At 34.8% G+C, this 26320-nt stretch overlaps 1 protein-coding gene across 4 annotated transcripts in view; it reads left to right on the forward strand.

The window, feature by feature from the left end:
- NAALADL2 (N-acetylated alpha-linked acidic dipeptidase like 2) overlaps positions 1 to 26320 on the forward strand; it is a 1069483-nt gene that overhangs the window by 667304 nt on the left and 375859 nt on the right. For all 4 annotated transcript variants that reach the window (XM_071214620.1, XM_058295358.2, XM_058295357.2 and 1 more), the window contains exons 8-9: positions 7022 to 7227; positions 8710 to 8829. In XM_071214620.1, the coding sequence (XP_071070721.1) occupies positions 7022 to 7227; positions 8710 to 8829 (326 nt within the window). The remainder of the gene's footprint in view (positions 1 to 7021; positions 7228 to 8709; positions 8830 to 26320) is intronic.

The raw sequence follows: 26320 nt of genomic DNA on the forward strand, positions 1-26320 counted from the left end.
GGGCTGTAGTCATTGCCTAATAAGGTGTAAAACTCTTAATTTATTCTAACTGGAGGAAGATGGATCTGGCATTCTGTACGAAGTTGGATGAAGTTTTCATATGGTTAATAAGATGTTCACTCTGAAAGAAACAAACTTAATTAAAAATTTGGAATACCCGTTTTTTTAAAAGAGGACACATTGGATTACAGAGGTAGACAAGGTTAGGTGCCTATAAAGATGGCACTCCTTAAAAGCTGGTGGGAACAGCATATATTCTTTTTTAAGTTATCCATCTTTAGAGAGAAATTGCAACAGACACTTAGCTTTGTCTGAAGACACATTCCAAGCTGTTCAATGATTGACACTCATTCGCTCTGTCAGATGCTCCTGGTGAACTGGCACTCCTTGGGCAACTGGCTTCACTCAGGATTAGAACACTAATTTGGAAATACTCTTAGTTTTCACCTGTGGGAGTGATCAGAACTACAGAATAAAGATTTTTACACCTTGGTTTTCATTGTACAATTTCTAGCAATTTTGACTTGTTCAATAGGTGACTCACCATCAGCAAGCAAGCCTCACTTTTGCTAACTTGAGACTGGCTGAGACTGCCACCTTATTCTATAGACATGTTATTAACTGTTTAGAAAATGATTTTACCAGGAATTTAACATGTCTAATATACTTCTGCACTTGATCCAAAATAGAAAAGATAACATTACAATTATTAGGTATATATTTAGTACAGGATAAAAGTACAGCACTTAATATTAACTAATGTATTACTTAATGCATAAGGATTCAGAGTTGCCATTATTAGTTTTGAGTTTCAGGTTTGTAATACTTTACATGTTATCTCTCCATGAGAGCAGGCCATAATGCCAATTGTGTTTAAGTTTTACTTACAGTCTCCTGGTATCATGGCTCCACTTAGCATGTTCTTCAATGCAGTGAGCAAGTTGCAGCATCCTTCCAGTATTCCAGAGATTTTCCAGTATTCTACTAGCCTGGTGCATAGTGCTCTCTGGCACCTTGGAACAGTGCCAGTCTGGAGGCGATATCCATTGTACACTTGGCTGTACCGAGTCATTATTGGCTGCAGGAGCTTGAAACTGCAATATAGTTTCCATCGACTTCAGGAGCAGAACCAGAGACTGATATAGCACATATTTTTAATTGAGGGGTCAGTGACCAGCCTAGCCAATAACTCACATGGAGAGGCCACCTGTAATGTATACAAGGCCTGGTTCGAATGCACAAGAGTTTGACAATGTTAAAGTTTATTCCTTGTTTTATATATATTTTAAACAACTTAATGCAATACATATATCAAATGACTATTTACTTACACAATTTTACTATGAAGATAACAGTAGGTGCTTTACTTTAGTAATAGAGGAAAAATATTATTTTTCATTGTTAGAATGAAAACAATTTTTCCAATAGAATCAAGACAACTTTTTATTACCATTTACTTAAATGTGTATTTTGCAGTGGCCTTCAGACAGGTTTATTATCATGAAGTTATTTCTGCTACCAATACCAATCTAAGTTTCTTTAGTTAACAATAACTTCTACAACTAGAACTATTTAAACATTTTCAGTTTGGAAGATGTTTTACAAACTCTTTATAATTGACTATAACCACATTGACTAGCCACCTCATGTTTAAATAAACTTACTAAATTACAATTACCAATGAAAGAAATTTACTCTCTATTTAAGAGAGCATATCTACAATCTTTTCCCTTTAGCCTAATTTCACCAATGTGAACTTACAATTTTCACTTACAATTTTCATTACTGTAAAGATTTTGTACATATGTTAATTTAGTTTATAAATTAACTATGGGAGATTACGCTCAAGTTAAATAAAATTGAAACCATAATAGTTTATGCAAGGAATGTTCTCTTTTTCCCTTACAGGAAGCTAAAAACTTCTTTTCTTTAAGTTATGAAAATTATTAATTTAAAAGCATAACTGACTACCAGGTTTTAAAACACATGCATACTGACTTCCAGGTTTCAAAACACATTACACAATTACTTAATTTTTTAAAATCATAACCCAGGAAAGATCTCTCCATAGTTTTTATGGACTTTCCTTTACTTACTGAAATTTGTTAATAGAGCCACTAATTACCTTATTTTGTTGGAAAGAAATCTTCTGGAAGAAAATAAGGCTCACCAGATTGTGGAGAAGAAAATACTTTATTCTCAATCTTGCAAGAAGGGGCGCAGAGCCAGATATGGCTGGTGCCCCGAACAAAGAAAAATGACACAATTTATACCCCTAAGCCTAGCATGCAAGCTCTTCCTGTTTTTCCATAGATTGGATACTTCAGAAGTTACAGCTTACCTGAGATTTAACTTTCCCACGCAAAAGTTTGATTTAACTGCTTCTTCTGTCACATTCCAACCATTTTAGTTTTTACCTGCTCCCCCCCTTTGTCAAATAAGGAATAGAATTTAGTGCTGAAATGGCACCGACTTAGTTAGCTCCTTCTTGGGCATCCTTCCACTGCCCATAGGACTGGCCTAAACTGGTCTCCTCCACTGCTGTCCAACCCGGGAGTGGGAGACTGAGGCAGCAGGCCGCCGGGTTACATCAACATTTTTCTTCTGTGAAAATTAACCTAATCTTTGTTTTGTTTTGTTTTTTTCCAATTTATGGCTGACAAAGGTTTAAACTGGGAAATTACCAGGCAAACTGATTCTTAATTCCCTAGCCTAGTAGATAGGTTTAATCTGCCACACCTAGTCTTGCCTTAAAAGCTCTTGCAAAGAGGAGGCCCTTTCCCAATTGTTTCCATAATCAGATTTCTATGACTTTCTCATCCTGTTTAGTTCAATTTGGGCTTTAAGAATATTTATAAATATAACTGCATATTTAACCTCAACAATTTGAGCAAATAGGCAGACATGAATAGTTTGGCACAACAACATGACTTTAGTTACTTTAAACTTTTCAAAGACTTTTGAAACTCTTCTTAATTTGCACTATGACCATGCAGTTTACCACAAGAATTTTCTTTCTTACTTAATGGATTGTAATAACCAAAATGTTCTCAATGCCTTAGCACCATTTTGTTTTAGAACTTTATATTTTACTTTGAAATTAGCAGAATTTTGGATAAGTAACAAGATTAATTTTATATATATTTACTGAGGCTATTTGAAGCCTCAGGGAGACAGACTGCTTTCTCTCATGAATTGCCACTCTTAGGAACACTGACCATCAAGGCAGGAGACTTCTCCCCCTCCACCCCCCTTTTGATTTTGGAGATAATAAAACTCCAGTGGCCATTTAACCTTATTCTATCAGGCAGCCATTTATTTAGTTTACACTTGAATTCATGAGAGAAAGGGTTACTAATACCAGAAGAGGAGACAGTGATGTCCCAGCTCTTCTCAATTATGAAATAACGGTAGGCAAAGGCAAAGGGTGAGGTTAGGCTTGAAGTAACCATAAACAAAGGAAAGGTTAGTGTAGAATTTACACTTAAATAATAGTTTCAGGCTAAATTCACCCAGCTATAATCTCAGTTATTGTCTTTCCACTGTTTTACAATATAAATGCATTTATAAATGATTTTAACTCTTAGTTACAGTTTTTATTAATTTTTTTAAAACCTATTAATTTTATAACACCTTTAAATACCTTTCATTCAACTTATAACATATTAAATGAACTTAACCATTACTTTAATTTTTCCTTTAAAGTAAAAGAATAAATCTCTTGCAGTTAGTTTGAAATAAAAGGCTACTTTTCAGGATTTGATTTCTAGAACATAAAATGTTCTTTTAAAAGAGGTAAGACTCTTCTTCAAACACTGAGGAAATGATGAGGTTAAAGCACAAGAAGCTATTGATAAATGATTTTCTTTATATATTGATCTTACTCAATTTAATCATAAAAATTTTCCTTCCACAAACCTTCTACACTTTCAGTATTCATTCAGGTTCTGTCCCACACTCTACTCTTTCCAATAATCAATCATTTTATCTTAGGACAAAATCATCTTCTGTTTCCTTAACAATAAAAACACACTCCATATATCCCACATACTAAGTTACCAGGCAAACTTCTTACAACATATAATTGCCATTAATACTAAACAAGTTTGTTAAAATAATGAACTTTTCTTCACTTTAAATACTTAGTAGCATGTAATACCAGAAACAGTTTTTTTGGAGGTAAGTTGGCAGGGGAGATTGGCTGCCGAATAAGTTTGTTATAAAATTGCCTTTTATTATTATTATTATCAATTCAGTTTTGTTAAATAATGACTTTCTGCAATTAGCCACTTAAATACCTTAAACAATGCTTTGTAAAACTTTTATATTTATACCCTTAACACAAATTTTACCTTCAGAGAACATTCTCTTACTTAAGGTTACTACAATACCTTCTAAGAACCTGAGCAGAATGCAAACGTATTTTGGCTTTGACACCCTAAGGAGGGAACTTTACTGCATTTATTCTGATTCTGCTTTTCACCTCCTTCACTTCCCCCCCTTCCAGGCAGTCGGGTGCACAACAAACAGGAATGCGGCTTATGAATAGAAGGGTGGACTCACTGGAAAGGGGCAAGCCGCTCCCCCCTTTCCAGCTTTCAGCCAAAATGGGCAGACAGAACCTACTCAAATTTGGCAACTCTCCCAGGAACCCAGCCGCCCTGACTGGGACATTCCCAACAGACTTGGGTGCTTGGCGCGGACACAGATGGCCTCCAAGCCCCGGCAAAGGGCCAGACCAGAGACAAGACAGCAGAGCATGCACAAACATCTAGACTCCGCAAACATCCAGACTCCTCAGCTTTTGCCCCAGAATCATTTCACTCCCTTGCCAATGGCAAGGGAGGGCTCCAGCTCAGCTGTAATTCTACTTTACATAAGGACACAACTCTGACACTAACATTGAGCTGACACAGACAGAAGCACAAAGGTCACTAATCTGACCCACAAGTTATATATTTATTTCACCATGGCTGCCCCCACAGCCATCACAAACCTCAGAACACTTAACATTTGGTATAAAGCGAATTCATTCACAAATTAGCACCATAACAAAAGATTTCAGCTAGACTTTTCCACTGTTTAAACTTTACACCCAGACCAAGCTCCACCAGAAAGGCCGATCCATTTTCCTGTAACCAAGTTTTGTTTTCCTTAATCTAGACCAATTTCCAGGATATTAGGACTCGAACCTATAAATACCCTTCCTATTAAAATCGAGACTCCACTCCTTTAGTGGATATAAGACCAGTACCAGATTCTAACATGCAGTTAGACAAACCCAAAACACCAGGGCTTTTCCCCGGTTTTCCTCCTTTTCCCAAGCCTAGAGAGAACGGCTTCCCCCCAGCCTTCTGGGGCTACTAGGGTTCTCTCGGGAGGTGATCAGCCTCCCCTTCCTAGCAATTAAAGCTAGGGCCTTCCAGACTCTGCTCACCCGGGGAGTCTTACCTTCTTCCATGTTCGGAGTTCTTTTTCGTTCCCAGAATCTTTCTCTTCAGACCTTCCATTGCCCTCGATTTTTGTCGGGAAGATTCTGGTGGAGCCCACATCTTTTCTGGATTAAATTTAATCCAGGGGCGCCCAGATTTGGGGTTCACCCGAGTCCTCCCGGCTTCCTCGGGGATTTGGAAGGGGCAGCAAAATGCTACCGTCTCTGGCCTTCATTTTCGTCCCTTCGTGGTCGCCATTAATGTTGTGGAATTTAAGAGAAGTTCAATTATTTGAGTATAGAGAGGCCAGGACTCAGGAATGATTTTGAGAAGGAAAAATGGTTTATTGACGGCCGGCCGGACTCGGGAGCTTTCTGTTTGAATCCCGAGCCCCGAACAAGATTTTCAAACGTCTTTTATACCGAGAGGAAAGGCCAAATGGTCCCTTTGTTTCAGTTCTCAATAGGCTTCAATTAGCATATATCTTCCACATCTTAGGTAAGCTTTTAGCATGGACTCCAGATATTCTAGATAAGCCTTTAGCATATTTGGTTTTTGCATTTCCCCTAAATACTTAAAGTTTATAGCCCCCGCATTGTTAAACATTTCCTGGGACTGGAGCCCTGCCAGTCCCCAAGGGCAGGACTGCAGCCTCTTATCTTTCCACACTCACAAGTCAAACAGCTTAGTTATTTCTGAAGAGACAAAGAGCCTTCCACCCATAGCCCACATCAATACAGCATCCTAATTTGTCCTTAGGGGTTATTCTTCTGCCTCTGAAACAGTGCCAGTGACCCACAGTAGGCTCACAGGCTAGCCCCATACTATGCTGGGAAGGGTAAAAAGGCTGCAAGTGAGCCACAAATTTCTCCCATGATTTTAAAAGCACAGCTTCTTGATTTCACATTTGTCAGTTATGACAACCCTTTACTTGGTTTCCAGAATTTTGGGGAAGATGTTTCTGCCCAGCAATGCCAGTTATTCAAAAAAGTCTGTGGGGGAAAAGCACTCTGGTGTGACTTACGCAACCATCTTAGTGGACTCAAAGTTCAGTTGGATGACTTTTGATGCTATGAATAGTTTTTTCTTCAGAGAAAGTAGAGAGTACTAAAACCATAACTAGGAAATCCTAATTAATTCCCTAAACACTTCCTTTATTACAGAACTCATGCATGTCTGCCACAGATTTAATATTTATAGCTACTGAATAACTGCTTCAAATGTATTAATAGTCCATTAGTATTTACTGCGCACATACACATTGTTTATAGAACACTTCCCACTATGTTCTAGAAATATGTTAGATAAAAGTTTCATTTTGACCCATCTGTATACTTTATTAATTAATATGCATGATGCAAAGGACAGTAATATGGATCTAAGCTTTGGATTAATAATTGGTCAGCTGCTGTTTTTGATATGCACAGATGTGTGAATCAAGACAGTGGGCAAAAAATATTAAAGTAGTCTTAATTATTAGAACGATTTTGCTTAATTGTTGCTCAGTTTTACAATAGGATTATGTAAATATCATTACATCTATTGTTAAGATTTACATTTTAATGGCTCTTGTTTCCTTCTATTTCCAGATCGGTATATTGTAGTTGGTAGCCACCACCGTTCTGCATACAGTTATAATGGACAAGAATGGGCCAGTAGTACTGCCATTATCACAACATTTATCCAGGCCTTGATGTTAAGAGTTAAGAGAGGGTGGAGACCAGACCGGACTATTGTTTTCTGTTCCTGGGGAGAAACTGCTTTTGGCAACATTGGCTCATATGAATGGGGAGAGGTAAAATAAAATGTGGATTATTTATTATGCTTTTCTTCTTTCTGACTAAAATAGACCAAGTAAAACTGTTGAAGCTAAGGGTAAGAATGTGCTGCTCAACCAGGGTTCATATCAACTGATTTGCTGAGATCACTTGTAAGGAGGAGGAATTTTGGTTAGACCACAGAGAATTGTGTATGATCTGCAGTCATCTTATCCTTGTTGCTACTCTACCTACAAAATCTGATGTACTTACAATAATGTTCACCTGGTGATTGTGGTTTACCTTAGAAGACCAGACTGATGGGCACTAGACAAGAAAGAATCAGGATATATACATATACATATATGTATTCATATATCTTTCTTTTTAAAAACTTTTATGGAATTATCTAGAATTAGGAAAACTTAATATCCCAAGTTAAATGTTTTTAATATTTACCTTTGTTGTGGAATTTAAGCGAAGTTCAATTATTTGAGTATAGAGAGGCCAGGACTCAGGAATGATTTTGAGAAGGAAAAATGGTTTATTGACGGCCAGCCGGACTCAGGAGCTTTCAGTTTGAATCCCGAGCCCTGAACAAGATTTTCAAACGTCTTTTATACAGAGAGGAAAGGCCAAATGGTCCCTTTGTTTCAGTTCTCAATAGGCTTCAATTAGCATATATCTCTTCCACATCTTAGGTAAGCTTTTAGCATGGACTCCAGACATTCTAGATAAGCTTTTAGCATATTTACTTTTTGCATTTCCCCTAAATACTTAAAGTTTATAGCCCTTGCATTGTTAAACATTTCCTGGGACTGGAGCGCTTCCACTGTCCCTAAGGGCAGGACTGCAGCCTCTTACCCGTTCCACACCCACAAGTCAAACAACTTAGTTATCTCTGAAGAGACAAAGAGCCTTCCACCCATAGCCCACATCAGTAGGAATTTGCAGAAATAGAAAATTTTGAAAAGTGAATAAAGAATATACTGAATCATTTTATGCTACTTATGTGCATGAAACACATCAGGTTTGATGTCATGTAATATTTACAGGAACACAATTATATTATGTCTTATTTTGCTCTGGCTAAAGAATCCTTTGTGTAAAAAGTACCTCATTGTTTCATAGGAAAGTACTGGTTTTATCAATGGAAATCAGCTTATCCACATCTGATATAAAGTTAAGTGCTGCAACTGAGACAAATAGTATACTCTTTATTTTAAATTTGAATTTCAAACTATGTTAAAAGTAAGGACAAGTTCTGTTAAAATTTAACTTTGGTCAGGAACACACTTTAAAATATTCTGTAGTATATTATATATACTAACTCCTCAATACGCTTCTTTAAAATCCTTTTATGAGCTTTATGTACTCTATTAAATAGTATGGGATTGTTTTTTAAAAAGTACTATGTAATATAATTTTTCAAATTAATACATTTTTATTGTGCAATGTGTACCTAATAAATTAGAATATTATATTAATCTATATTAAGGTAGACCCTTTTTGGATTTTAGGACTTCAAGAAGGTTCTACAGAAAAATGCTGTGGCTTATGTTAGCCTCCATAGTCCCATAAGGGGTAACTCAAGTATATATCCTGTAGCATCACCATCTCTTCAGCAACTGGTAGCAGAGGTAAGATGAACCAATTTATTAAAACTGATTGTGCAAAATTGCCTTTTTCTATATATTTAGACATTTCTTGATTTTTAAAATTCTTTTCAAAAATGCATTAAAGTCATTTAAAAGTGTTTTAAGTAATGATCTATGCTAATATTCTATTAATACCTCCTGCTAAATTCTTATGTTCTAAGATCCACAATTCTTCATTTGTTCCTCTTTTGTGGTTATAGTTCAAGGATTTATGAATTGTAGTTATAGGGAAGGTATATAAAGATTAAATTTATTTCTTAAAAATTGAATTTAGTGCTTAAATTACCCATTCTGCTAATCTTGACATTTTAGAGTAAACTCAGTTACTTTTGGATTTCATGTTTTGAGAATTTGGGAAATGTGCTACCTTTTTAACTAACTATATTATAAGTCCCCTTTAGAGCAGGATCTGTGTTTAGTTCTCAGAATATAGTGTTAATCAAATTTAAGATATTTAGAAAACAATATTTGGAAAAATAGTTGTGGAAAAAGTAAACATGTATTTTTCTACAAAGTAATTTGGAAAAATCATGCACTTTGTGATAATGTCTCACTAGAGTTATTTATGTTTTTAATTTTGTCACCTCTTACCTGTTTATAGAATTTAACAGAGTATTTTTCCCGTTTATTAATAGAGTTTACACTTTCAGACCTACATTCTTTTTATGATTTTCACTAGTGATAAAATGATATGGGTTATTTCTTGGTATGGAAGACATTCTACCACCACTAGCGGTTTCCCTTCCAAATCCAATGTCTATTAGTGTATATTGGAAATGACCTTTCAGATGCCCACAGGGCTTGCTCTGAGTATCACAAGAACTGGACTAGAAAAAGAATGAGATAATGAACAGTGCTTTGGATTAACCATAATTTTTGATTGAAATGTAATGCAAACTAACATTTTATGACTTTCATAAAGTATTTTCCAGTTTAATCGTTTTCATCGACATTTCCATATGTAGTATAATAAAGAGGACATTATGAAAGATGAAATGGATAAATCTGTGCGTTTAAGATCAGCCAAACCCAAATGTGCATGCCCTAAATTATACCCAGAACTGTAAATTAATTTCTCCTGCTACTGTACTGCTGTGAATTCACTGACTTTTATCTGTCTATGGGATAAAAAAAGAGGAAATCAGCTGCAGATGTCTCCCTTGGAAGTTCAGATATTTCTGAATAAAGAAGAAGGCGTGAACTCAAATATATAGAAACTGGGAAGGGCTGATTTAAAATGTGTGTCTTTTCCATCTGTGTTACAAGTTTCTTATTATAAGAATCATCGTTTAATCATTTAAATTAATGGATAAGTTGTGGAGTAAATTGCTACACGGTGGGTTGTGGGAACAGAGGCTCAGGCACAACAGAGACTTTCTCGAAATGACTGCTTTATTATGTACACAACACCAAGGGTCCAAAAGATCAGGGGAAGTGAGCCCATCATGGCTGGTGTTCTGGATGCCAAATTGCTCAGGATGAATTTGGGGGATGGCAGCTCCTCTGCCTCTCTCCAAGGAGGATCTCCAGCCTTTTCTGGCATGAAAAGCAGCTTAATACAAACTTTGAAGGCCTGGCCATTCCAATGGTGTTCACTGTGATGTGGGCTTTACTATATGCATCAACACAGGTAATGCAGATGGTGCCTCTACAAACCACCCATTATTTCCAAAGTCCTTCTCCACACTGGGGAACCTTTGATATTCCAACTTAATCAGACAGCTGAGCCATTGGCAATGGCCTATAAGTCAGTAAATAGGTACATGGGAGTGCTTGGATCTAGGTATTCCAGGGCTAAGAAAACAGCTTGCAGTTCAACCTATTTGTACTTTTTTCAGTGCGGAGGTGTTGTGTAGTCTACCTGAGGAAAAGGAAAAGCAGCCACTACCCACTAGACATTAAATAACTTCAGCATGACCGATCCATTGGTGAACAAGTGCTGGGGATCTGGTGGGGCATTCTTGCGTCGGGATACCCAGGATACTAATGCAGGTAGGAAAGGCCCTCACCTGGTGTTTCAACAGATCACTGTTGATGGAACCCTCTACCACCTGCTCTTGTAAGTGCACCATTCCCTGGCACGTTGATGAGCACAGTCCTGAAAGTGACACTTCCAACTGATGATATTGTATTGTTGGGCACCATCTGGTGACTACTCTGACCACCCAGAACCCAAGGCACTATGACAATCTTTGGCTCAGGAGGACTTGGGAGCTCTCAGCAATCTCTTCTGCTTCCATCAAAGCCCAACAGTGCTCCAGAAGTTACCTCTCAAAAGGAGCAGTGCTGGGCTGTGTCTGGGAACCTCCTGGTCCAAAATCCCAGGGGTTCGCAAATTCCTGTTTTATCCCTCTCTGCCAGAGAGACCAATTATCAATGGTCCAGGTGGCAGAAACCTGAAACGTGAACAGAGATCCAGGCTCCAAAGTTCCCAGTAACATATTCAAAAATGGATTTTTTAGTTAAATAGATAACTAACTAAAGACTTATATCAAGGGTATTAAAAGAATTCTCACAAACTGATAAGAAAAAGACAAAGAATTATGTTTTTTAACTTTTTAAAAATATATTTTTTATTTTTAAAGAAGCTTTAGATTACATAAATGTTACATAAAAAAATAGGGGATTACCATATACCCCACCCTTTCCCTCTCCCACACTTTCCCATATTAACAACATCGTTCATTATTGTGATATATTTGTTACAAATGATGAACATATATTGAAGCATTGCTTGGCGAGTCTACCAAACCATGGGCTGTAATTTTCATTATAGTTTACACTTTGCCCTGCACAATTGTGTAGGTTTTGATAAAATATATGATGGCCTGTATCTGTCATTGCAATATCAAGTTGGACAATTCCAATGTCCAAACAAATGATACATGTTACAACTATTCTCCCTTCCCCCTCTCTTCAGAACCTCTGCTGGCCCTTGCCTTTTTATCAATGATACAAGTTCTTCCTTTGCTAGAAAAATAATAACTCTACTTTAGTCCATAGTTGTATTTCCCCCTTATGCTTGTTCATTCTTCAATATTGAGGATTTGGGGATGCTGATACCTATCCTGCCTCTGATTGAAAGGGGCTTAGATCCCATGCGAGATGGATGGAACTGTCTTGCTTGCAGGTGCAGGCACACTCTGCTTCCTGTGATGGGAGTTGTCCATCATCATCCTTTTGTTAGTTTCCCTGGGCGAGTCCAATGAACTGGAGAGTAGGTGTTGCAATTCTACTAAGATTCAGGGCTCTACTGGAATTGAATATACTGAAGATTTAAATCTCTGGGATATATATTTAACAAGCATAGTGCTAATTATAGGTTCAAATAAAAGGGGCAGAGTAGCCGTGTGTAGGGAAATTATAAATGAGCCTAACTCTGTTATACTGGGTAGCATATATATTTCAAGGTAAGGCCCACTGACAGGGTGCCAAATTTCTGGGATTGTCTGCCCTACCAAATGTCCATATCTCTAGACCTTTCAGGAGCTCTGTTGTTTGAGGCTCTGTTTACTGTGGCAGTCAATGAGATCCTGCTGAGATGTGCATAAACATAACCTCTAGGAATTATCTATATTTTCTATGTGAATTTTCTGTAACCTAAAGCTTCTTTAAAGATAACATGAAAAAAAAAAAAGACACTGGGACAACATAAGGAAGAAATTGTCACTGTACATAAATGATAACAGATCTTATGGTGATGAAAGACATTTGAAATTTTTAAAAAAATTTACTTTATTTTTAAATTTTTGTTTCTTATTTTTCTATTTTATTTGCTATTATTATTTGGTATTTTTTTGGCTTTGTTTTTGGGGAGATTTTGGATTGCAGAATTATTTTTAAAATAGAGATAAAAGTGTTGGACAAGCACTTCACAGAGGAGGATATCCAAATGGCCACTGAGTTTGTGAGTTAAACATTATTAGTGATCAGGGAAATGCAAATTAAAACCCCAAAAGATAGTATTACATTTCCATGGGAATAATAATACCAAATGTTGGTGAGGATGTGAATCACCTGGATCACCCACTAAATTGCTACTAGGAGTGTAACTGGTACACCACTTTGGAAAACTCTTTGATAGTTTTACTAAGGCTAGATGTCCCTTCCCTATGATTTAACAATTCCACTTCTAGATAAAAATCCAAGAAAAATTAGCACACCTGTTCTACCAAAACACAATCATAAATGTAGATTCTAAATTATGAATTTAAATTGTGATTTTCTTCTCCCAGCCTATTTGACTGTTCACCCTCTTAATGGTGGAAAAACAATTTCATTATTAATCTTTCTTATTGGAATCTTTCTAAACTGCATTTACTGCTTCAGCATCATATTATACAGAGCACAGTGTACTTAATTTAACCCAATGTTGATATTTAAGAACCATTATAAACCTTTATTAGCCATTCTTTCATTCACAAATAGTTATTAAGTGCCTAATATATGTATGTTTTTTACTCTACAGGGGATTGTAGGATGTTTTTGTAGAGATGAATACAGTGTCCAGATCCCCAAAATGAGCAGGGAATAAAAGATCTTTTGTAAGGTCTCTTTTCTTGGAAAAAGCCCCTTTCTTGAAAATAATTTCCATTGATTTCTTAAATGTGTTATAAAGGACACATTGGCCAGTAGCCTCTTTGTTAATGACACACAACTGCTTTCATGAAAAATAAGTTATGAAATTAAAAGTAAAATAAGACTTCCTATCAAATAATAGATTTTAACATTAGGAGATAATACAAAAGCATACATATTCCCTCTTTCACCCTTAGTTTTGAAGTCATCTTTCATAGATCACAGAAAGTATTGATTTTGCCTTTAGAAAAACAGAATTTCATCATCCATATATAAACTGGTGCTCTGTAAGTCCCGTATATAGTGGTGAAATTTCTAAAAATTTACTTTGGGGAAGCCCTCAGCACTTGTACACTTGAAAGCAGTCACTAGCCATATTCTGCTTAAATGATGGTTTTGAAATATCTACCAGAGACTGGAAAATCTGATCAAAGCTAAACAATTTCATCAATATTGTAAAACTGTCCAGTGTATAAACAGTGATTTTTTTTTAAAGTCCCTATGAAAGTAGCACAGGTATTTTGCAGTTTTGTAAGGTACTTTTTTTAAATTTCCTGTGTTACTTTTTTATATACCAATGGCTGCCCATCAGAAAATACATATATCTCAAGTCGACTACATTCATTAGAGCATTCCCAGAACGAGACTAATTATTACCTCTTTAATGTGAATATCCTCAAGCTGTTACAGAGATTATTATTTGATAAACATTTATAGGAGGCCCGAACTGTTCAGGTATTGCTTTAGGTGTTGTGGGGCACACAACGAGCAGACAAAATGCCCCTATTGTTTAGGAGGTTATAATTTTACTGTGAACTTAAGACATACATAAATAACCAGAATATAGGGATGAGTGTGATGTGTACTATACTGACCTTCACTCGAAAGAGACAATATGATTTGTTGACTTCAGAAACATGCAGTATATGACAGTGGAAAAAAGTTTGATGGACTCAGAATCTTGAAGGAATTGACCAATTTGTCATTTCAAATCCTAATAGTTCCATCATGGAAACAAACTCCTTTATGTACTGAACCACTAAAGCTTCTTTTCAAATCACACAAGACTACTTCCATATCCATTGCCTTGCTCAAGCCGAATGCAATGTGGTTATGCTTCAGTTCTTTTTCCCCTTGTGTAAGGGTTTCGAAATCCCACAGCTAGGTATGCTGTGGTCCTTGTGCAGTTTGTGATTCTGTCTGACTATAACACTATTATGTAAGCAGTAAAAACAAAACATGTGGGGTATGTTAACCCCAGGAGGCAATTGGTTCAAATAAGTTGGAGAAGCCTGACATTCAGGTAACAGTGTTATTAATTAAACAAGGTTTATTTTTTTAGCTTTATGAATTGTACTCTGGAATTAAAAAAAAAACAAACCAAACAACTAAGTTTAATTGTATAATATCTAAATTATAACTTGTTATTGGTTAGAGAATAACTGTATTTAAATTAATGGATATTTCCTGGAGGCAATGTCACTGGGCTAACTTTCTTTTTTTTTTATAAGATTTATTTTGTATTTATTTCTCTCCACTTGCCCCCCCCCCCCCCCCGTTGTCTGTTCTTTGTGTCAATTTGCTGCATCTTCTCATCTTCTTTGTCTGCTTCTGTTGTCAGCGGCCCGGCAATCTGTGTTTCTTTTCGTTGCGTCATCTTGTTGTGTCAGCTCTCCGTGTTTGCTGTGTCAGCTCTCTGTGTGTGCGGCACCATTCCTGGGCAGGCAGCACTTTCTTTCATGCTGGGCGGCTTTCCTTAGGGGGCACACTCCTTGCGCGTGGGGCTCCCCTACGCGGGGGACACCCCTGCAAAGCAGGGCACTCCTGGCGCGCATCAGCACTGCGCATGGACCAGCTCCACACGGGTCAAGGAGGCCTGGCGTTTGAACTGCGGACCTCCCATGTGGTAGAGAGATACCCTATCCACTGGGCTAAGTCTGCTTGGCCTTTTTAATGTGAGAGAGGATTTCCTAGAGTGAGGGGTCAGAGAAGTAATCATAGATATGCATTTTTCTGTGCCTGGATACCAAAGCCTTGAGAAGATACTGAAACTTGACCACTTTCTGGGAAACTTGGGCAGCACACAAGTCACCAACTGCGGAATCATATAAAATAAGTTAGAACTAGGCTTATATTTCTTCCATTTATTTTTAATGTATATAATCAAGAATTTTTTCAAAATGGTGATCTTTAGTATATTAATCTTTCAAAATATTACAAAGGTTTTTTTTAGTTGAAAACCTACAACTTTATTTGGAAAACACCTGCTTATGTAGTTTTCTTTCCCCTGGAGCTTTTGAAATACGTTAGGAACAAGGAATTAAAATCTCCTAACCAGAAATAGCTTAATTTACTACACTTTTATTCTTTTGTCTGCAATTCTTGTTCTCTTCCTGTTACATGATTCATGTATATGTTTTTTATTCCATTTTTGATCAAAGACTTCTATCTTCTACTGGATTTTCATATCGTGCTTTTGCATATACCAATAGTTATTAATGGCTACTGTGTAAGAAATGGTGAAAAGAGTGTGATATGAGCAGTCCATATGTTGTCCTGCATTGGGACCATATGACTGCCTACCTGTACTTGTAATTTGCCACAATGTAGTTATTATAGTTTTTTTCTTTCATTTTTTTATTGTTTTACTTGTGACATGATTGGGACTTTTTTTCATTCCTTCTTTTTTTTATTACTTGCAAGTTATTTTCTTTCACAAGTATTTTTGATCAACATGTAGAGTGGTAGATTACAGAAGATCTGAGGGTAGAATTAAAATAACTGCCTTCTTTTTTTCTCCTCTGTTATTGATCATTTCAATGCAAAATATGAAAACAATTTTTAAATTCTATTCTGCTTGCTCTAACATAAAAAGGAAAACTGGCTTTGAATATTCTTCTACTGACTTGTCTTTATGACATGTAACATTTTTTTTTTGTTATTTTTAATGAGACAAATTTTCTGCCTTTTTTGCTCAACCCAAAGTCCAACTCTTTTCAGAGATTCTATTTAATATAATGTATCGTCCTTTCTACTTCTACTACTGTGGCTCAACTGAAGTGACTATAAAGACTAATAAACTGATTTAAAACCCTTCCTTACACCAATTTACCACTTGAATAAAGTCTCACATTTAAAATTGTGATTCTATTGGCAGTTTTATCTAACTCCTAGGTTTACAGGGCTTTGCTTTGTGTTAAAATCAAGGAGTCCCTTTGGTTTATTACTGTTTTACAAGGTTTTCTGTTCAGTACATACTGACAATTTGTAAGTCCCTTCTAATTTAAATCCAGACATCAAGGGAAGTCTTAGTGAGACTCTGCCTTAAACTCTTAGATGGCAGCTGATTTAAATATGTGGACTATGTAGTCAAAAAGCAATGTAAATAATTTCAGATGTCAACAAATATAGTTAGAATTCATTCATGCAATCATAATTAATGTCCACATTTTTCAAATGGCTTTAGCTGAATTACTCTTGTGTGTGACTTTTTGTTTGCTATATTGGATACCAAGCCACTATAGGGCTAGAAAAAGTGGCCATTTGTTCAGCTGAAGTATAAGTGAATAATCATTGTTGGCAGGTTAGATGCAATTCTTTCACCTACACAGCATCATTAACGTAGAACAGTGTATTTTGCCCATTTAAAAATGAACTTAAATTACATTTTTTTCCACCTGAACTTTAATCATGTTTAATATGTTTTAGTTAAAAACCTGCCACAAATGTTATCAGTTAGTCACAACAACCAAAATAATAGTATTATATCTTCATAACATATGACATTTTATGTAATAAATTTATGGATTATGAAATACATTTAAACATATGTGGTTTTATGTTGAAATAAAGGGTCCACTTTTTCAAGTATAAGTAATACGGAAATTTTAGTATCTGTTAGCATATACTTATCTTTGATAAATTGCGTAAACTGTGACTCCTTTGGTTTCTGTCAGTTGTTTCTCACTTTTTTTCATTAGAGAATTTGTAGGTTTCCAGAAATATCATTCGTGAAACATCAAGTTCCTACATGCAAACCCATTATCAACACCTTGCATTAGAATGGTATGTTTGCTGCAAATGACAAAAGAACATTTTTATAATTGTACTATTAACTATAGTTCATGGTCTGCTTCAGCATTCACTGTTAGTATGTACAGTTCTATAGATATGTATTTTTTATTTTTATTCTAGTAACATATATAAAATCTAAAATTTCCCCTTTTAGCCACAATCAAATATATAATTCAGTGCTGTGAATTATGTTCACAGTGTTGTGCCACCATCACAACCATCCATCACCAAAATATTTCCATCACCTCAAATAGAAACTGTGCAATTTAAGAATTAACTGCCCAACTCCTAAACCAACCCTGGCCTCTGATAATCCTTATTCTAGTTTCTGATTCTATGAATTTTCTTTTTCTAATTATTTCATGTCAGTGAGATCATACAATATTTATCCTTCTATGTTTGGCTTATTTCATTCAACATATTGTCTTCAAGGTTAATCCATGTTGTCATAAGCATCAGAACTTCATTCCTTTTTATGGCTGAATAATATTCCATTCCATGTTAAATCTGTTTTTCCATTTATCACCTGATGGGCACTTGAGTTGCTTCCATCTTTTGGCAACTCTGAATACTGTTGCTATGAAAATCAATGTGCAAATATCTGCTTGAGTCCCTGCTTCCAATTCCTTTGGGTATATACCTAGAAGTGGTTGTCTCCTTCTTAAGTGATATCTTGATCAAGCAGTTTTGTTTTTATCTTTGAATGGTTGGCTTGGTTCTTTACAAATAATTTGGTTCTTTGAAACAAAAGGAGATCAATATAAAATAATGTTAAAGAAATTATTAAACAAGCAAAAAAATTGTAAGTGAATCCTACTTTATATTTCCCAGTTGTGTGTTCTGAAAATTACACGAAATAGAATCATCAATACGGTGTCATGCTTCCTAAAAACCCAGACATAAATAGAACATACAGTATTTCCTAAACTTTTATTCTGGAATGTTTTTCCTTTAGGTATATTGTGAAAATGGTCACAGAAATGCTGCTTTAAACAAACCTTATGTGTACCTAAAAGTTGGAATTTTTATAGAAAATTTGTCATTTATATAAAGACCTTTTCTTTGAATAGAGATTTCCTCAAATGGCAGGCTCTACAATTCGGATGCACTTTTTCAGAAACACATCTGTATATACAGTTCTGGTAAGACTTGAAGGTACTGATTTTTCCTTCTCTTTGATATGGAATTTCAACTGCAAATTTATGGCATTAGAAGTTCTAAACAGTTTTACAACTTCACAATGATCCCTCTATTTACTACCTTTAACTATATTTTTTAGTTGCAAAATTATAATTTTAAGACAAGGATGGTAAAAGAAATTAAGAAATTAAACAGATTAAATTAAACTATCTTAACACTGAAACAAGAATATCCTGGGGGCCATGATAGCAATTTTCTCTAGTCTCTAAGAAGTAGAAAAGCAATTTCAGTTCAACATGGGGTAGAATTCTCAAATAGGAAGGATTATCTTAAGGAGCTCAATCACTGCTGATGCTGTGTAGAAGGTAAAGCATGTTATGGATGTTTGCTTCAGCCAATATTTATATAGTAATTTATTTATAAATGAATCCTTTGTGTATTTGTTTGTTTAGCTTTTAAAATGTCTAAGAGAGTCTGTAATTGGTTTCTTAGGCTATGCTGATTTCTAAGCTACCTGTTAGCCTTCCTTTTCATTTATCTACAATATGCCTTTAAAAATACTGGCTCTAAATCTATAAACCATATATGACAATAGTTGTCAAAATATAAGTGACCATGAAAATTTTAGGCCCACTTTCTTTACAACTTTACTTGTAACTTTATAACTGTTTGCTAAGGCTGTATAACCATGGAAATATGGTGGGTAGCTGTAGAGATTTTCATCTATAATAACTATTTCATCCCAAAGCAGGTAGAACTCATTTATTTATGACAATCAATAAAAACACCAAAAATATTTTTAAATGGAAATATCCAAGATGTAAGACAGAGGTAGACAAGAATCTAGAGACGATAATATAGAAAAATCTATTCTAGAATCACAGAATCAAAAGTGTAGTACCCTTTTCCACAGCACCATTTGTAAGTAAAGTAATCCAGAATTATTTACTTTTAAAATTCCAGAAACAAAATGAATGGTAATTAATGAATTATGTTTTGAATGAAGTTCAGTCAATCTGGAAATGAAATCACTTTTCTAGCTGCATATATGGTCTGAAATATTAAATGTTTCAAAAAATTCAGTAGGTAATTATAGGCTTTAAATATAATAAGGTATTCCATGATACCAAAATAACATAGAATATTACTCTATCTTGGTAAAGATCCAGAAGAATTATCCTACATGTAGAAATTTAAATAAAAGATCTATGTAAATTAAAAAAACAGTTCCCTGAGAAGTAATATGTTTTATTATTATTTTTTTAGAAAAATTATATAAACTATACATGAGCAAAAATTAAAACATAATCACCAATAATTTCATTATCCACAAAGAACCAAAGGAACATTTTTCCTGTGTGAATGTGCATTTAGCTATTACCCAAATAGAACTGTGACAACCTTTTCCCTCTCAATACACTATAAATAACTTATCATTTAAAAAAATATCTATTGTAATGTCATTGATATGACATTTAGGTGAATCTAAATGAATAAAATATGGAAATTTATTGTTTAAAAATTTTCTGTAGGTTTATACTTTTTACAAAATTTTAAAAAGTTTTAATGAATTTATAATATTTCATTATACAGCTATTACTATTTCTTAACTAATTTCATTTTTTTTACATTTATGTACTTTTCAAACTTTTTTATTGCTAATAGTGCTACAATATACATAGCTGTGCATACCTCTTGCCCACTTTTCCAGCTAATTTCTTTCAATCATTAGAGAATTATAGATAACAGAAGCCATTATCTTTTAGTAGAAATAAAGTTTTGATATGGAATTAGTTGTTACAAAGTCTTTGAAGGGGGTAAAAGCCTCCTCTAGGTCTTCCAGGAATGACTCCAGAATAGCATAATAGAGGCCTTCCCGGAGCACTGCTATTGGTGCATAATCAGAAAACTGGAGAATCAACAAAGTACTGCCCAACTCCTGAGTCTACAACCACGTCACTTATCCTAAGGTTTTAGGACCACAATGCCTCCAATATAATGCACAGGAAAATGCAGTGCTCTACAACATGACACCTGAAACCCACAAAGCAGGGATTCCACTCTGTTACTGCAGTAACAGATGCAGTGCCACCAAATGCCTCCATAACAATCCTTCCATAGCACATCCTACACAGCAGATGTGCAGATGCTGCCTTTCACCTTGCTAATCTCATGCAGACACATGTACATATAGAAGCTAGGTCTCAGCAAGTTGCAAGATGGTCATTAGGTTTTCAGCCTTTTGTATGCAGTAGGGAATTTAGCAAGCCAATCTTCAGCATTTGCACTTTTGTGCAAATTTATGATATTTCTGGGTCAAAGAATATTTGTTTGTAATATCACAGCAGTATATCCAATTGCCTATGCTAGCATACACTCTTTCACAACATTGCATTTTAATATATTTTCTAATATGATGGTCAAATATAGTGTCTGCATTACTACAGAAGTTTTGTTTGTATACTCCTGATTGCATGGGGAAAGGGTAGGATGGTTGGAAGAACAATAGTGCATCATAGAGTAATTCCTAGGACACAGAGACAGCTATCCAGTGTGCAGTTTTCTGATTGAAAGGCATAATCGATTTGAGCGACTGAAAAATACTGTTTTCGGCAGAATATTTCAAAGACTCAGAACTCATCTCCCTGGAGCTGGACAAGGTATGGTCCTGAAGACAGGCCTTCTTTTGGGAATATGCAGGGTTTGAATAATCCAGGCCTACTGAGTTAACTCTTTTCCACACAGACATACTAAAAGAACGTCTTTAGGCTGAAAGGATTTTATACCAGATGGTGTCCTTGATCAGCAGAAAGGAATACAGAGAACTCAAAAGGCAAATTAGTAAATGGAATGTATATCTGAAAAAAATGGTTAAAATTTAAAATTGTTTCAGCATAATAAATTGACAGGGATTTACATCAACTGAAATCCTCAGATTTCATTGGCAGTAGTATAAAATGATATAGCCATTTGAAAAGTGGCTTGATAATTTCTTATAAACATATATCAACCTTATTACCCACCAATCTCATGTTTAGGTATTTATCCATCAGAAATCAAAATATTTCTACACAGAGACATGTATAAGAATTGTTCATAACTGCTTTAGTCATAAAAGCCCCAAACTCAAATTAACCTAAATAACAGCAGGAGAAAGATAGATAAACTGTAGTATACTCATACAACAACATGTTACTTAATGATAAAAAAGGACTGTCTGTTGATACATACAGCACTTTGGATGGATCTCAAAATATTGTGGTTTGCAAAAGAAGCTAGACATAAGAATACATATTTGATGATTCCATATATATGAAGTTCTCAAACAGTCAAAACTGATCTATGGTGAAACAAATCAGAAGAGTATACAAATTTAGGAGTAGAGTGTGGAATTAATAGATATATTCATTTGTCAAAATTTATTGAATTATTCAGTTAAGATATGTTTGCTTCACTTCATAAATATACTCAATTTAAAAAATTAAAAGAAAAAATAACAAAAAGTAACATAATGACATAGATTAATTTCAAAACCACTATCTTATGTTTGTTGAAAAAGCCAGACACAAAAGACATACTATATGATTATATTTATATGAAAAAAAAAGACATCCTTTATGGTTCCATAAATCTGAAGTACAAGTACAAGGAAAACCAATCCACAATGATAGAAGTCATAAAAATGTCTCTGAGTAGTGTAGGTAATTAACTGGAAAAGAGCAAGAGGGAACTCTGGGGTGATGGAAATATTCTTTATCTAGTGTGAGGTGGTAGAATCACAGTGATTAAAATTGCCAAAGTCAGTTGAAGTATAAACCATTGACCATGGTTCATAGCTGTGTTTCAATATTTGTACATCAGTTATAACAATATGTATCATCCACATATAAAAAGATTATTAATAAGGGAAGAGGGAAAAAGGGGGGGTATTGGGTATATGGGTGTTCGCTGTATTCTCTATGTCACTTTACCGTGACCTAAAATTTCTTGGAAGAAAAAATGAGAAAAAGTAAGACACTGGGGGAATAAATGGAAAAAAATAATGTCACTGTGCACTCGGGACAACTGATTTTACTGTGATGAAAAGCAAAATGTCAAAAAAATTTAAAAAATATTTTTTCATTATCTTTTAATATACCAACTTTTTATTTTATTTTTAGTCTTTCAAAACTTTTTCTGTATTTTATTTCATTTGTATAAAACTATCATTATTTCATTTTCTTATTAATTATAGTTGACTACTTTATTGGCTTCATTTTTTAAAAAGTTTTGGATCACAGAAGGGTTACAACTGTAGCAGGGAAGGATCATTGGCTTGGGGTGTCAGTGATGGGGAATACGTGGGAGGAAGTTCACCTGGGTACACATATGAACCATATACCTGTGTTCACATGTTCATGGGGCATTGTCACAGTGGGTGGAGATTCGCACAGTAACCAAAATAATATTAAATTCCCATCCTGGGGAGCTCTGCCACATTTTCTAATGGAATATCAAGAATCCCCCAAATACAGGGGCAGTGACTAGTGAAGGAGGATGGTTCATTGATATTGATGACTATGCTTATGAGCCTTTGCTCTTGGAATTAAAATTTAGCCTAGTGTGGTAGGGTGCATAAGAGTTACCTACTGGGAACCTCCCTGTTGCTCATTTGTGGCCTCTGTAACCCAAATTCAGCATATAAATGCAATAACTCCCCCCGCCAGCATGGGACATGACTCCCAGGAATGAGTCTCACTGGCACTGAGGGATTGCTATCAAGTACCAATAAGCAATTCAATTCAACTGGGAAAAAAAAAAGATCTTAACCAGAATGTGTTTATCAATTGCAATGCATGTACCACACTAATGAAAGGTGTTGACAATGTGGGAAAATGTGGGAGGTGTGGGGAGTGGGGCATATGGGAATCCTCTATATACTCTATGGAACATTTATGTAATCTAAGTATCTTAAAGAAAAAACTTAAAAGGTGAAGTGAATCCTTGAGAACTATGCATTTTATTACATGTAAATCATCTTCCAATTAAAAAAAAAAAGATGAAGAAAAAAGAAAGCAAAAACAAAAAGAGAATAGAATTTTCCTCTGTCCAGCTTCATTTCCATATAATTCTGTTATGCAGTCCAAAGGCTAATATTAAGTTCTTGGTCACTATTGTTATCTTTCTTTTTATATATTAAATTATATTTAATGAAATATAGAATACATTATTGTTGGCTTCCAGATAATGTCACTTCTTTGCAAGGAATTCTCTGCTATCTTCTAAAAGTAACTATTTTAAGACTTTCATTTCTCAGAGAATCTCACCAATAGCCTAGGCATTATTAAAAATTATTATATTACCTAGAGAGACATTGAAAAATCCTAGAATATCATCATTCTAACTGCAAATTCTTATCTTTTCAAAATTCAGAGTCATATAGATAGAAAGATGTTAGAAGTGTCAATATTGGCCACAATAACCAGGAATTGTTGTTGTCGTTAGTCCTCAGAATTTCTAGCCTTGAGTCCAAAAGTGCAATCTTATTCCAATTTCCCTTCCAGCACTAACTCAATATCATTGATGTGATATGAGGATATACATATTTTACATATCAATTAGATCTTTAAAAATTCTTTACCACTATTTCACTACTTATATACCTTCCATGAATGTTGTACTTTCTCATCTCTTAGACCTATTCTTCTGTCAATATCCACTTTATGGCCTATAGCTCTAAAAGGCTTTCCCAAATATTTCAGACCTTCATAGATGTGTTTTCCAAAATGAGACACAAGGACTGCATTTGGTTAATCTGAGATACTTATAAAAATACACATTTGTGCTATTTCTGTACTAGTGAGCTAGATAATTCAGAAATGCCTTCATATTGTAGACAACCAAAGAAAACAGAAAGCAGATAAATACATATGTCAACACATACACTCATACCACTATACACACACACACACACATTCTTTTTTATGATCAATTTTATTGATACCTATTCAAAAACCATACCACACATATTCTTCAAGTATTAAAAGCTAACATGATGGGGTGATAGATCAGAGAGGATTACTAAAAATGCAGGGAGGTGAGACTGACACTCAGCTGTGATTTTGCCCTCAGTGTTAGTGCCAATGCAAAAGAAGTAACTAAACCTGACTTACATTTGAGGGGTGGGATAAAATCTAAGGACTGGGCAATTAGAGATCCTAGGAAATAACTTTGTCTTGGGATGACCATAAAAATCTATGCTTAAGGATGAGAATGACTAAGAAGTAAATTACCCAGAAAAAGTCTTGACATCTGAATTTAGATTAAGACCATCCTAGATTACCAATACCACCAGAGAACTGAAATAAAACAACAGCTCTATATTTGCAGGAAGACATAGGAAATTTTTCTACTAATAACTGTAAATATAACATCAAGGAAATAATCAAAGACAACCTGAGACTTGAGGAAATAAGACAGTATAAGTGAGAATCAATAGAAACAATAAACAATATACATAGAACATAGGGCCCTCAGAGGCTGGAGGTAGTAGGCATTAGAATACGAAAAACAAAACTACAAAACTACGCTTAATATATTTGAGGGAGATAAAAATGCCAATTACTGGTTTCCATCTCAATTTGAATAAAAATAACATACCCTAAAGTATGCATTTTTTAAAGTAGTCCAGATGATTCCAGTATATGCTAATATTTGAAAACCTCCAAGACTACTCTGCTCTGAACTTTCATTATTCTTGTTCTCTTGCAATTATTTTTCATAACTGCAAAATGATGTGCTTTAACATAACATATATTGCCCTCTATTTTCTTTTTATCTCTTTGTGCATGCTTCAGCTAGTTTGCTTGGAAACATTTAGAAAAGTGTGTAACAGAAATTAAGTATTTGGTTTATGTGTAGATGATGATACAGAGGTAGGTAGCACTCACTAGAAAATAGGATAAAAATGTGTTCTGGTTGGTAGGTCTTAGGTCTACCTTCTATGTTTTTGTCTTTCTTTAAATGAAATGGGTAGAGAAGAAAGAAAAAAAGAGATGTGATTTTTCCATAGGTTAAAAAAATCCCCTACTTACATGTCATTAGGCATTTTATACATATTTTAATGTATTTTGATACATATTTACTCAATGTAAATCCTACATTAAAAAATCATCCTCAGAAAATTTTATCTAATGCTTAGAAAAAAAGAAGCAAAAACTTCTAATATACTAGAGTAAGGTTAAGCATAAGATACTGTTGAAAAAACTTAGAAGTTATTCATTTTCAATAAGAAAGGATTGGTGAGGCTAAAATATACTTATTTAAGGGATCCATATTAGTGAACATCTAGAAAATCTCAGCATGAATGTTAAAATAATCATTGGTTTCTAAATCTGCTAAAATTCTAATAATTTTATATTCAATGAATTTTTCAGTTTGCACAGAAGGCTTATTTAATCTGAGTTTTCAAGAGGTTGCTGTTCAGTATTAATTTTGCAACCACCAACTATATCTCAGCAAATAAAATCATAAAAATGGTTAGTTTCAAATATGTAATGATAGACTGCAGATAGAGTTTATTTAGCCAAACACTTTTTAAATAACTCAGGAAATCTGTGCAGTTGGCAAAGAAGACCATGCACTGTGGTATGGGTTTTTTTAATCTGTTAGTGTCTTGAAAAGAATTTAATATAGCAATACA

The sequence above is a fragment of the Dasypus novemcinctus genome, chromosome 4 (genome assembly GCF_030445035.2).
Source record: "Dasypus novemcinctus isolate mDasNov1 chromosome 4, mDasNov1.1.hap2, whole genome shotgun sequence".
Classification (NCBI taxonomy): Eukaryota; Metazoa; Chordata; class Mammalia; order Cingulata; family Dasypodidae; genus Dasypus; species Dasypus novemcinctus.